This window comes from Mobula birostris, chromosome 13 (genome assembly GCF_030028105.1).
Source record: "Mobula birostris isolate sMobBir1 chromosome 13, sMobBir1.hap1, whole genome shotgun sequence".
Classification (NCBI taxonomy): Eukaryota; Metazoa; Chordata; class Chondrichthyes; order Myliobatiformes; family Myliobatidae; genus Mobula; species Mobula birostris.
This window is the reverse complement of record NC_092382.1, coordinates 17,665,795-17,677,997: the sequence shown is the minus strand read 5'-3', so window position 1 is coordinate 17,677,997 and position 12,203 is coordinate 17,665,795. Positions and strand designations below refer to the sequence as shown.

The window sequence follows — 12,203 nt, the reverse complement described above, 5'->3', positions numbered from 1 at the left end:
GACACACCGTGAAACTCCACACACACCTGACAGGACACTGACACACTGTGAAACTCCACACACACCTGACAGGACACTGACACACCGTGAAACTCCACACACACCTGACAGGATACTGACACACTGTGAGACCCCAGACACCCGTGACAGGACACTGACACACTGTGAGACCCCACACACCCCTGACAGGGTCAGGACAAGCTGTGACGCCCCACACACACCTGACAGGACACTGACACACTGTGAGACTCCACACACACCTGACAGGGTCCTGACACACACTGCAATCCCACATACCCCTGGCAGGGTCCTGACGTACTATGAGACCCCATACACCCCTGACAGGGTCCTGAGACACTGTGAGACCCCACACACCCCAAAAGGTTCCTGACACATTGTGAGACCCCACACACCCAGGATAGGGTCATGACACATTGTGAGACAGCACACATGCCTGACAGGGTTAAGAAACACTGTGGGACCCCACACACCCCAGAGGGTCCTGACACATTGTGGATGCCACACACACCTGACAGGGTCCTGACGCACTGTGAGATGCCACACATCCCTGACAGGGACATGACGCACTGTGAGACCCCACACATTCCTGGCACGGTCCTGACACATTGTGAGACCACACACACAACTGACAGATAGGTTCCTGACACACTGTGAGACCCCACAGTCCCCTGACAGGGCTCAGAAACGATGTGAGACCCCACACACCCCAGAAGGGTCCTGACACTCTGTGAGACCCCACACACCCCTGACAGGGACATGACGCACTGTGAGACCCCACACAACCCAGGCAGGGTCCTGACACACTGAGATCCCACATACCCCTGACAGGGCCCCGACACATTGTCAGACCCCACACACCTCTGACGGGGACCTGACACACTGTGAGATTCCACGCACCCCTCACAGTGTCCGGACACACTGTGGGACCCCACACACTCCTGACATGGTCCTGACACACTGTGAGACCCAAAGGCCCCAAAAGGGTCCTGACACATTATGAGACGGCACACACGCCTGACAAGGTTCAGAAACACTGTGGGACCCCACTCACCCCAGAGGGGTCCTGACACACTGTGAGACGCCACACACCCCAAAAGGGTCCTGACACACTGTGAGACCCCACAGGCCCCAAAAAGGTCCTGACACACTGTGAGACCGCACACACCCCTGACAGGGTTCAGAAACGCTGTGAGGCCCCACACACCCCAGAAGGGACATGACGCACTGTCAGACGCCACACACCCCTGACAGGGACATGACGCACTGTGAGACGCCACATAACCCTGACAGGGTCCTGACACACATTGTGATCCCACACACATCAGTGTCCAGACAACCAGTGAGACCCCACACACCCCGGCACAGCTCCTGACACACTGTGAGACCCCTCCCACCCCTGACAGGCTCCTGAAAACTGTGAGACCCCACACAACCCTGACACAGTCCTGACACACTGTGAGACCCCACACAACCCTGACAGGATCGTGACACACCACGCGACACCACACACACATGAAAGGGTCCTGATACACTGTGAGACCCCACACACCCCTGGCACGGTCCTGACACACTGTGAGACCCCACGCACCCTTGACAGGGCCCTGACACATTGTCAGACCCCACACACCTCTGACGGGGACCTGACACACTGTGAGACCCTACACACCCCTGACAGGGCCCTGACACACAGCGAGACCCTACACACCCTGACAGGGTCCTGACACACTGTGAGACCCCACATACCCCGGACAGGGTCCTATAGAAAATAGACAAGAGACATTAGGTGCAGGAGTAGGCCATTCGACCCTTTGAGCCTGAACCGCCATTCACTGTGATCATGACTGATCATCCACAATCAGTATCCAGTTCCTGCCTTATCCCCATAACCTTTGATTCCACTATCTTTAAGAGCTCTATCCATCTCTTTCTAAAAAACATCCAGAGACTTTGCCTCCACAGCCTTCCGGTGCAGAGCATTCAATATATCCACCACTCTCTGGGTGAAAAAGTTTTATTCAATTCCATTCTAAATGGCCTGTTCCTTATTCTTAAACTGTGGCCTCTGGTTCTGGACTCACCCATCAGCAGGAACATGTTTCCTGCCTCCAGCATGTCCAATCCCTTAATAATTATAGATGTTTCAATTAGATCCCCTCTCAGGCTTCTAAATTCCAGAGTATACAGGCCCAGTCGCTCCAATCTTTCGACATATGACAGTCCCGCCATCCCGGGAATTAACCTTGTGAACCTACGCTGCACTCCCTCAATAGCAAGAATGTTCTTACTCAAATTTGGAGACCAAAACTGCACACAGTACTCCAGGTGTGGTCTCACCAGGGCCCTGTACAACTGCAGAAGGACCTCTTTGCTCTAATACTCAATTCCCCTTGTTATGAAGGCCAGCATGCCATTAGCTTTCTTCACTGCCTGCTGTACTTGCATGCTTACTTTCACACTGATGACACTCTGTGAGACCCCACACACCCCTTACAGGACCCTGACACACTGTGAGACCCCACACACCCCTGACAGGGACCTGACACAGTGTGAGACCCCACACACCCCTGACAGGGTCCTGACATACTGTGAGACCCCACACACCCCTGACAGGACCCTGACACACTGTGAGACCCCACACATCCCTGCCAGGGTCCTGACATACTGTGAGACCCCACACACCCCTGACATAGTCCTGACATACTGTGAGACCCCACACACCCCTAAGAGGACCCTGACACACTGTGAGACCCCACACACCCCTGACAGGGACCTGACACAGTGTGAGACCCCACACACCCCTGACAGGGTCCTGACATACTGTGAGACCCCACACACCCCTGACAGGGACCTGACATACTGTGAGACGCCGCACACACCTGACAGAGTTGGGACACACTGTGAGACCCCACACACCCTGGATAGGGTCCTGTCACACTGTGAGACCCCACACAGCCCAAACGGGTCCTGACACACTGTGAGACTGCACACACCCCTCACAGGTTCCTGACACACTGTGAGACCCCACACACCCCTGACAGGGTCCTGACACACTGTGAGACCCCACACACCCCTGACAGGGTCCTGACACACTGTGAGACCCCACACACCCCTGACAGGGACCTGACACACAGTGAGACACCACACACCCCGGCAGCGACCTGACGCACTATGAAACGCCACACACCCCTGACAGGGTCCAGACACACATTGCGATCCCACATACATCTGAGAGGGTTCTGACACACTGTGAGACCCCCCGCAACAGTGTCCTGACCCACTGTGAGACCACCCACACCCACAACCAGATCCTGACATACTGTGAAACCCCACGAACCACGCACAGTATCCAGACACACAGTGAAACCCCACACAACCCTGCCAGGGGCCTGTCACAGTTTGAGACCCCACACACCACTGACAGGGCCCTGACACCCTGTGAGACCCCACACACTCCTGGCAGGGACCTGGCAAACTGTGAGACACCACACACCCCTGACAAATTCCTGACACACTGTGAGACCACACACACACCTGACAGCAACCTGACACATTGTGAGACGCCACACACACGTGAGAGGGTCCTGACACAGATTGAGATCCCACACACATCTGAGAGGCTCCTGACACAGTGAGACCACCCCTGACAGTTATCTGACACACTGTGAGACCCCACACATCCCTGACAGGGTCCTGACAAACTGTGAAACCTCAGACACTCCCGACAGGGTCCTGACACACTGTGAGACCTCAAACAACCCTGTCAGGGTCCTGACACACTGTCAGACCACACACACCCCTGACAGCGAGCTGACACACTGTGAGACGCCACACACAACTGATAGGGACCTGACACACATTGAGATCCCACGCACACCTGAGAGGGTCCTGACACACTGTGAGACCCCCCCTGACAGTGTCCAGACACACTCTGAGACCCCACGCACACCTGGCAGGGTCCAGACAAACTGTGAGACCCCACACAACCCAGGCAGGGTCCTGACGCACTGTGAGACCCCACACACCCCTGACAGCGACCTGACATACTGTGAGACCCCACGCACCCGAGAGGGTCCTGACACACGGAGAGACCCCACACACCCCAAAAGGATCCTGACGCACCGTGAGATTCCTCCCACCCCCGGAAAAGGGTCCTGACACACTGTGAGACCCCCAAACAAGTCACAGGGTCCTGACACACTGTGAAACACCACAAACCCGTGACAGCGTCCAGACAGACGGTGAGACCCCACACACCCCTGACAGTGTCCTGACGCACGGTGAGACACTGACACACTGTGGGTCCTGACACACTGTGATACCTCAAACAACCCTGAGAGGGTTCTGACACACTGTGACACACCACACCCCTGACATGGTTCTGACACACTGTGAGACCACACACACCCCTGACAGGGTGCTGACACACTGTGAGACCCCACACACCACTGACAGTGTCCTGACGCACGGTGAGACACTGACACACTGTGGGTCCTGACACACTGTGATACCTCAAACAACCCTGAGAGGGTTCTGACACACTGTGACACACCACACCCCCCGACATGGTTCTGACACACTGTGAGACCCCACACACACCTGACAGGGTGCTGACACACTGTGAGACCCCACACACATCTGAGAGGGTTCTGGCACACTGTGAGACCCCACAAACCACTCACAGTGTTCAGACACACTGTGAAACACCACACAACCCTGGCAGGGTCCTGACACACTGTGAGACCCCACACCCCTCTGACAAGGACCTGACACACTGTGAGACACTGCACACACCTGGCAGTGACCTGACACACTGTGCGACCCCACACACCCCTGACAGGATCCTGACACACTGTGAGACCCCACACACCCCTGGCAGGGTCCTGACACACTGTGAGACACTGCACACCCCTGACAGGATCCTGACACACTGTAAGACCCCACACACCCCTGGCAGGGTCCTGACACACTGTGAGACACTGCACACACCTGGCAGTGACCTGACACACTGTGCGACCCCACACACCCCTGACAGGGTCCTGACACACTGTGCGACCCCACACACCCCTGACAGGATCCTGACACACTGTGAGACACTGCACACACCTGGCAGTGACCTGACACACTGTGAGACACTGCACACCCCTGACAGGATCCTGACACACTGTGAGACCCCACACACCCCTGGCAGGGTCCTGACACACTGTGAGACCCCACACACCCCTGACAGGGTCCTGACATACTGTGAAACCCCACACACCCCTGGCACTGTCCAGTCAAACTGTAAGACCCCACACCCCCATGACAGGGTCCTGTCACACTGTGAGACCGCACACACCCCTGACAGGCTCAGGAAACGCTGTGAGATGCCACACACGCCTGAGAGGGCCCTGACACACTGTGAGACCTCACACAACCCGACAGGGTCCTGACACACTGTGAGACTTCACACACCACTGACAGGGACCTGACACACTTTAAGACCACACACACAACTGACAGACAGGGTCCTGACACACTATGAGACCCCACACACCCCTAACAGGGTCCTAACACTCTGTGAGACCCCACACACTATTGACACGTTCCTGACACACTGAGACCACACACACCCCTGACAGGGACCTGACGCACTGTGAGACTCCACACTCACCTGACAGGGTCCTGACAGACTGTGAGACCACACACACCCTGGATAGCGTCCTGACAGACTGTGAGATGCCACACACCCCTGACAGGGTCCTGACACACATTGCGATCCCACACACATCTGAGAGGGTTCTGACACAGTATGAGACCCCACAAACCACTCTCAGTGTCCTGACACACTGTGAAACCCCACATAACCCTGACAGGGTCCTGGCACACTGTGAGTCCTAACACACCCCCGAGAGGGTGATGACACACTGTGAGTCCTAACACACCCCTAACAAGATCCTGATGCACTGTGAGACACCACACACCCCTGACAGGGTCCGGACACACTGTGAGACGCCACACGCATGACAGGGTCCGGACACACATTGAAATCCCACACACATCTGAGACGGTCATGATACACTGTGAGACCGCCCCACCCTCCCCGACAGTGTCCAGACAAACTGTGAGACCTCACACACCCCTGGCAGGGTCCAGACACACTGTAAGACCCCACACACCCCTGAGAGGGTCCTGACACACGGTGAGATCCCACACACCCCTGACAGGGTTCAGAAGCACTGTGAGACCCCACACACCCCAAAAGGATCCTGACACACTGTGAGATTCCCCCCCCACCCCCAGAAAAGGTTCCCAACACACTGTGAGACCCCCAAACAAATCACTGGGTCCTGACACACAGTGAAACCCCACAAACCCGTGACAGCGTCCTGACAGACTGTGAGAACCCACACACCCCTGGTATGGTTCAAACACGCTGTGAGACCCCACACACAACTGACAGACAGTGTCCTGTCATACTGTGAGACCCCACACACTCCTGACAGGGACCTGACACACTGTGAGACCCCATACACACCTGAAAGGGCTCCTGACGCACTGTGAGACCCGACACACCCCAAAATGGTCCTGACACACTGTGAGATCCAACACACCCCTGACAGTGACCTGACGCACTGTGAGACGCCACACAGCCCTGACAGGGTCCTGACACACATTGCGATCCCATACACACCTGAGAGGGTTCTGACTCACTGTTAGATCCCCCACAACAGCATCCTGACACACTGTGAGACCCCCCACAACCACCACAAGATCCTGACACACTGTGAAACCGCACAAACCACTCACAGTGCCCTGACACACAGTGAAACCCCACACACCCCTGACAGGGACCTGACACACTGTGAGACCCCACACACCCGTGACAGGGTTCAGAAACACTGTGAGACCCCACACACCCCAGAGGGGTCCTGACACACTGTGAGACCACACACCCCTGACAGGGGCCTGACACACTCCGAGACCCCACACAACCCTGGCAGGGTCCTGACACACTCTGAGACCCCCCACCCCCGGAAAAGGGTCCTGACACACTGTGAAACCTCGCAAACCAGTAACAGGGTCCTGACACACTGCAAAACCCCAGAATCCCGTGACAGCGTCCTGACAGACTGTGAGACCCCACACACCCCTGACAGGGTCCTGACACACTGTGAGACCGCACACACCCCTGACAGTGTCCCGACGCATGGTGAAACACTGACACACTGTGGGTCCTGACACACTATGATTCCTCAAACAACCCTGAGAGGGTCCTGACACACTGTGAGACCCCCCACACCCCTGACAGACTCTTGACACACTGTACAACCCCACACACCCCTAACAGTGTCCTGACACACTGTAAGACCCCACACACCCCTGAGAGGGACCTGACACACTGTGAGACCCCACAGGCCCCAAAAGGTTCCTGACACACTGTGAGACCCCAATTAATGCAATAGCTTTGAGCTAACTCTTGTGTATTTAAATACTGAGTTCTGAGTTGAGGCATGTAACAGTTTGTTCACTGTCTGTTCCCATGGAAGATGTTCAACAGAAACACAAGGAGACTCTGCGGACACAAACTGAAACCCTGAGAGTGAACACGATCCTGATGAGGGAGAAGGTGAAGGTTTTCCAGCTGGTTGATCGATACACTGAGCTCACGGTCATTTCTACTGTTCGAGATCGGAGACTGGTGGAACATGAGCTGCTGGCAAGAGGCAGAGACCACGAGGAGTGGACAGAAAAACATCTCCGCAGAGAGCTGGAAAAAATCCTGACTGATCAGCTGTTCCAGAGCAGCTTTTCCTGGAGTAAATCCAAATCTGGGAGTTCAGCAGCAGTGGCCGGAGTCCCGGGGATCGGGAAAACAACACTGGTACAAAAGATTGTTTATGACTGGGCGACGGGGAAAATATTCCAACAATTCCAGTTTGTCTTCAGTTTCAAATTCCGGGATTTAAACTCCATTAACTGCAGAATAAACCTGAAGGAACTGATTCTGGATCAGTATCCTTACTTTGGGAATATCCTGAGAGAGGTCTGGAAGAACCCAGAGGGATTGCTGTTTATATTTGATGGTTTGGATGAATTCAATGACAAAATTGATTTTGCTGACAGTCAGAGAGACACAGAACCTCGGTCCACATGCACAGATCCTGAATTCAAGTGCAAAGTGTCTGACATTGTGTACAGTTTAATCCAGCACAAGCTGCTCCCAGGGTGTTCAGTGCTGGTGACAACCCGCCCCACCGCCTTACATTTACTGGAAAAGGCGAAGATCAGTGTCTGGGCTGAAATCCTGGGATTTGTTGGTGAGGAACGGAAGGAATATTTCGTCAGGCATTTTGAAGATCAGTCGGTGGCAGCAGCTGTTTTCAAACACGTGAAGGAGAACGAGATCCTGTACACCATGAGCTACAACCCCTCCTACTGCTGGATCCTCGCTCTGGCACTGGGCCCCTTCTTCACACAAAGAGTCAGGGACCCACAGCGAGTTCCCAAGACCATCACCCAACTGTATTCCTACTATATTTACAACATCCTGAAAAACCACGGCCGTGAGATTGAGAACCCCCGTGATGTGTTACTCAGGGTTGGTCAGATGGCCTTCAGAGGAGTGTCCGAGAAGAAGATTGTGTTTACAGATGGAGATTTGATCAAATACAGTCTGCAGCCTTCCCAGTTCCTGTCCGGGTTCCTGATGGAGCTTTTGGAGAGAGAGGATTCTGCCCGGAGCGTGGTGTACACATTCCCACATCTCACCATCCAAGAGTTTGTAGCTGCAGTCGCACAATTCCTAAATCCACATCCCGGGGATATTCTGAGATTCCTCACTGAAGCCCACAACACGACAGACGGTCGATTTGAGGTATTTCTCCGTTTTGTTGCTGGTCTCTCCAACCCAATGACAGCTCGGGGCCTGGAGGAGTTTCTGGGTCCATTTCCTCATCAAACAACCTGCCGGGTGATTGACTGGGTGAAGGAGGAGGTTAAACGCCAGAGTGGAAACACGAAGAGTGAAGCTGGTAAAAGGAGCCTCCTGAACACATTGCACTACCTGTTTGAGTCTCAGAATCGTGGACTGGCTCAGGCCGCACTGGGATCAGTGGAAACACTTTCATTCAGTGGAATGACACTGACCCCGATTGACTGCGCGGTCCTGTCTCATGTCATCGGACTCTGTGATACAATAAAACACCTCAACCTGGAGCGCTGCCACATTCAGTGTGAAGGAATCCAGCGGCTGGGACCCGGGCTGTACAAGTGCCGGGAGTTGGGGTAACTTGATTTATCTCTCACTCTGAAATGTGAAACTGTCCAGTTGTGTTGTTTCAATGTAAAGGGATTTGGGTAAAAGTGTGATAAATACGATTGTGAAGAATTGTGACAAATGCCATCACCCTTCGTCCTGTGGGATCTCTCTTCCCCATCCCCGTTCCTCCTTCATCCCTGCCCCTCCCGACCCTCTCAGGTCAGGAACACGTTTCTGACCATCGGGGAATGAAACAGGATATGTGGAGTTTACAGGGTCACATCGACAGACTAAATTACTGACATTCGGTGAATACCCTGGAGCTGGGCAGTGAGGGACATTGACAGTGATGGGAACTCTGATCAGTGATTTACTGAAGGGTTTAATGTTTCCTGAAATATCCGAGTGAGAGAAATTCCCTCAGACCCTCGGGTTGAATCACTTTGTTCATCAATTTGTCTGTTTGTGTTTAGACTCGGGCGGAATGACCTGGGAGATTCAGGAGTGAAACTGGTGTCTGCGGCTCTGAGGAACCCGGAGTGTAAAATACAGAAACTGTGGTAAGTACCGGACTGTGGGAGATTGTGTTTACAGTCACTGGGTGTCTGACACTGAACATTAATGTGATCAATAATTGTGTTACTGATAAACACTGGGGATTTGTACCGTCTCCAGTCTCTCTGTGTCCTTCACCCTCACTCTCTCTCATCTCCAGGCTGGAAAGTGTCGGTCTCACAGATTCTGGTGCCGAGGATCTCGTCTCCGCTCTCAGTACAAACCCATCACTGACGGAGCTGGACCTGGGTTACAACTCGCTGACAGACCGATCTATCCCCGCTCTCCGCCGCCTCATACTGACCCTCCCGAGTCTGGAGTGGATCTGGTGAGTGTTTGTGTTAATGTTCAATGTGATAAAATATCAGCGGATCCGCGGGTTTTCTGGTGATATTTGTCTGTGAGTGTTGTTCCCTGTTACTGACACTGTTGTGTGATCTGTTTATTTCATCTTTATTCTCCCATCTGTTTCAGGCTGTGGTACAATCGGTTCAGTGGGACCGGGAAGAAGGAACTGAGATCTCTGCAGGAACCCAGACCCGGACTGACCGTGACCGTGTGAACATCTGAATGTGTGAACATCCCCGCCCGCGGGATGCCGACAGTTTGGCCGATTCCCCGCCCTCCCCTTTAACCCCCCCGCCACCTTCCCCTTACCTTTAATGTCCGCGCGCCAGGTTTAATTCCCAACCGTTCTAACGGAGCTAGTTCCGTGCTCGCGCTTTGCGTCGATCTTTGCGGCGCTGCTTCCGCCGGATGTGCGGGTTTGAGACCCCCCCCCCCACGTGAGACCCGGGTAATTACACAGACAGGAAGAGCCCGGGGGCCGGGGCTCAGTCTGGGACACCGGTGTCCCGGGGTGGGATTATCCCGGGAGAGAATCCTTTTGCTCCCTTTGCTGAGGACGGTGCATTCGGCAGTCTGGCTGATATAATGATATTAAATTGACAAATACCTCGGAAGTGACCCTGGATCTGTAGCGATCCCGGACACAGCCCTGAAGTGTGATTTAATAATCATCGGTTCCCCGATGCAGAGTGACGGTGAGAAACGGGACTGATTATTCAACCGGTCACCCGTTGTCGCCGGTCAGTTAGTTCTGTGTGACTGTGATTGAGTCGGGAGCAGCTTATTTATTCCCGCACGTCAGCAGCTCACACATTTAACTCCATGCTCCGTCAGACCATCCCTCTGCACATGTATCCTCCTTATCACTCTTTCCACCTCACCTTTCTCTACTTCACACTTCGCATTCCGGAACCGTGTAGTCCCCACCTGTCCTTTATACTTCATCTCGCTATCCTCTCTCACATTCTGGATCCCTGCCCCCTGCAGATTTAGTTTAACCCCCCCCCAAGCAGCCCTAGCAAACTTTCCTGCAAGAATGTTAGTACCCCTCCAGTTCAGGTGTAAACCGTCCCGTCGGAACAGATCCCACCTTCCCTGGAACAAAGCCCAATTATCTAAAACCCTGAAGCCCTCCCTCCTGCACTATCCTCTCAGCCACTATTGATCTGTATATTCCTTCTGTCCCTCGCCTCACTCACACGTGCCCCACCTCCCCCTCGTACCCCATCCCTTATTTATTATTTATTATCATTATTATTTTTCCCCATTTTTTTCTCTCCCTTTATTCTCCCTCTGTGCCTCTCACTATAGTGGGTTTCACTTCCCCCTTTCTTTCTCCCTAGGCCTCCTGTCGCATGACCCTCCCCCTCCTCCATCTCTGTATACCTTTTGCCAATCACCTGTCCAGCTCTTGGCCCCATCCCTCCCCCTCCTGTCGTCTCCTGTCATTTCAGATCTCCCCTTTCCCCTCCCACTTTCAAATCTCTGACTATCTCTTCTTTCAGTTAGTCCTGATGAAGCATCTTGGCCCGAAACGTCGACTGTACCTCTTCCTAGAGATGCTGCCTGGCCTGCTGTGTTCACCAGCATTTTTGTGTGTGTTCCTTGGTTAATGTGGCCGCCAGGGATGGAGTGAGACACTGACTTACAATGGCCACTGTCGCACACAGAATCTATGGCGAAGGAACATACGGTGCCCGTGGATACAATCCCGGGATCGAGTGTGTTATTGATTGTAATAACAGTATTTTAATTTGTGTTTTATATCGTCTTGGGTATTGCATGTATGTTTGAATTCTAATAATTTTCTCATTGAATAAACTAATGAATATATCTCAGATATTCACACATACACATATACATGTGGATTTTGGGGAGAGGGGTGAGGGGTTTGGGAGGAAGAGGAGTGATGGGACGAGGAGTGGACTGATGAGACGGTGACCGTGGCGAAGTCACTGACTCAGTAGGGGACGAAAAGGGGCAAAAGTTCCTGTCACAAACTGGTGGTTTGAGACGGGGTGAAGAGGAGTGAAACGACAGG

The 12,203-nt window shown here is 53.7% G+C and overlaps 1 protein-coding gene across 1 annotated transcript in view; it reads left to right on the top strand.

Annotated features, from left to right (window-relative positions):
- LOC140208466 (NACHT, LRR and PYD domains-containing protein 3-like) overlaps window positions 1-11,973 on the top strand; it is a 35,477-nt gene extending 23,504 nt beyond the window's left edge. The window contains exons 7-10 of the mRNA XM_072277145.1: window positions 7,548-9,285; window positions 9,733-9,819; window positions 9,975-10,142; window positions 10,289-11,973. Of these exons, the coding sequence (XP_072133246.1) occupies window positions 7,548-9,285; window positions 9,733-9,819; window positions 9,975-10,142; window positions 10,289-10,376 (2,081 nt within the window). The 3' untranslated portion in view covers window positions 10,377-11,973. The remainder of the gene's footprint in view (window positions 1-7,547; window positions 9,286-9,732; window positions 9,820-9,974; window positions 10,143-10,288) is intronic.
- The last annotated feature ends 230 nt before the right edge of the window (window positions 11,974-12,203 follow it).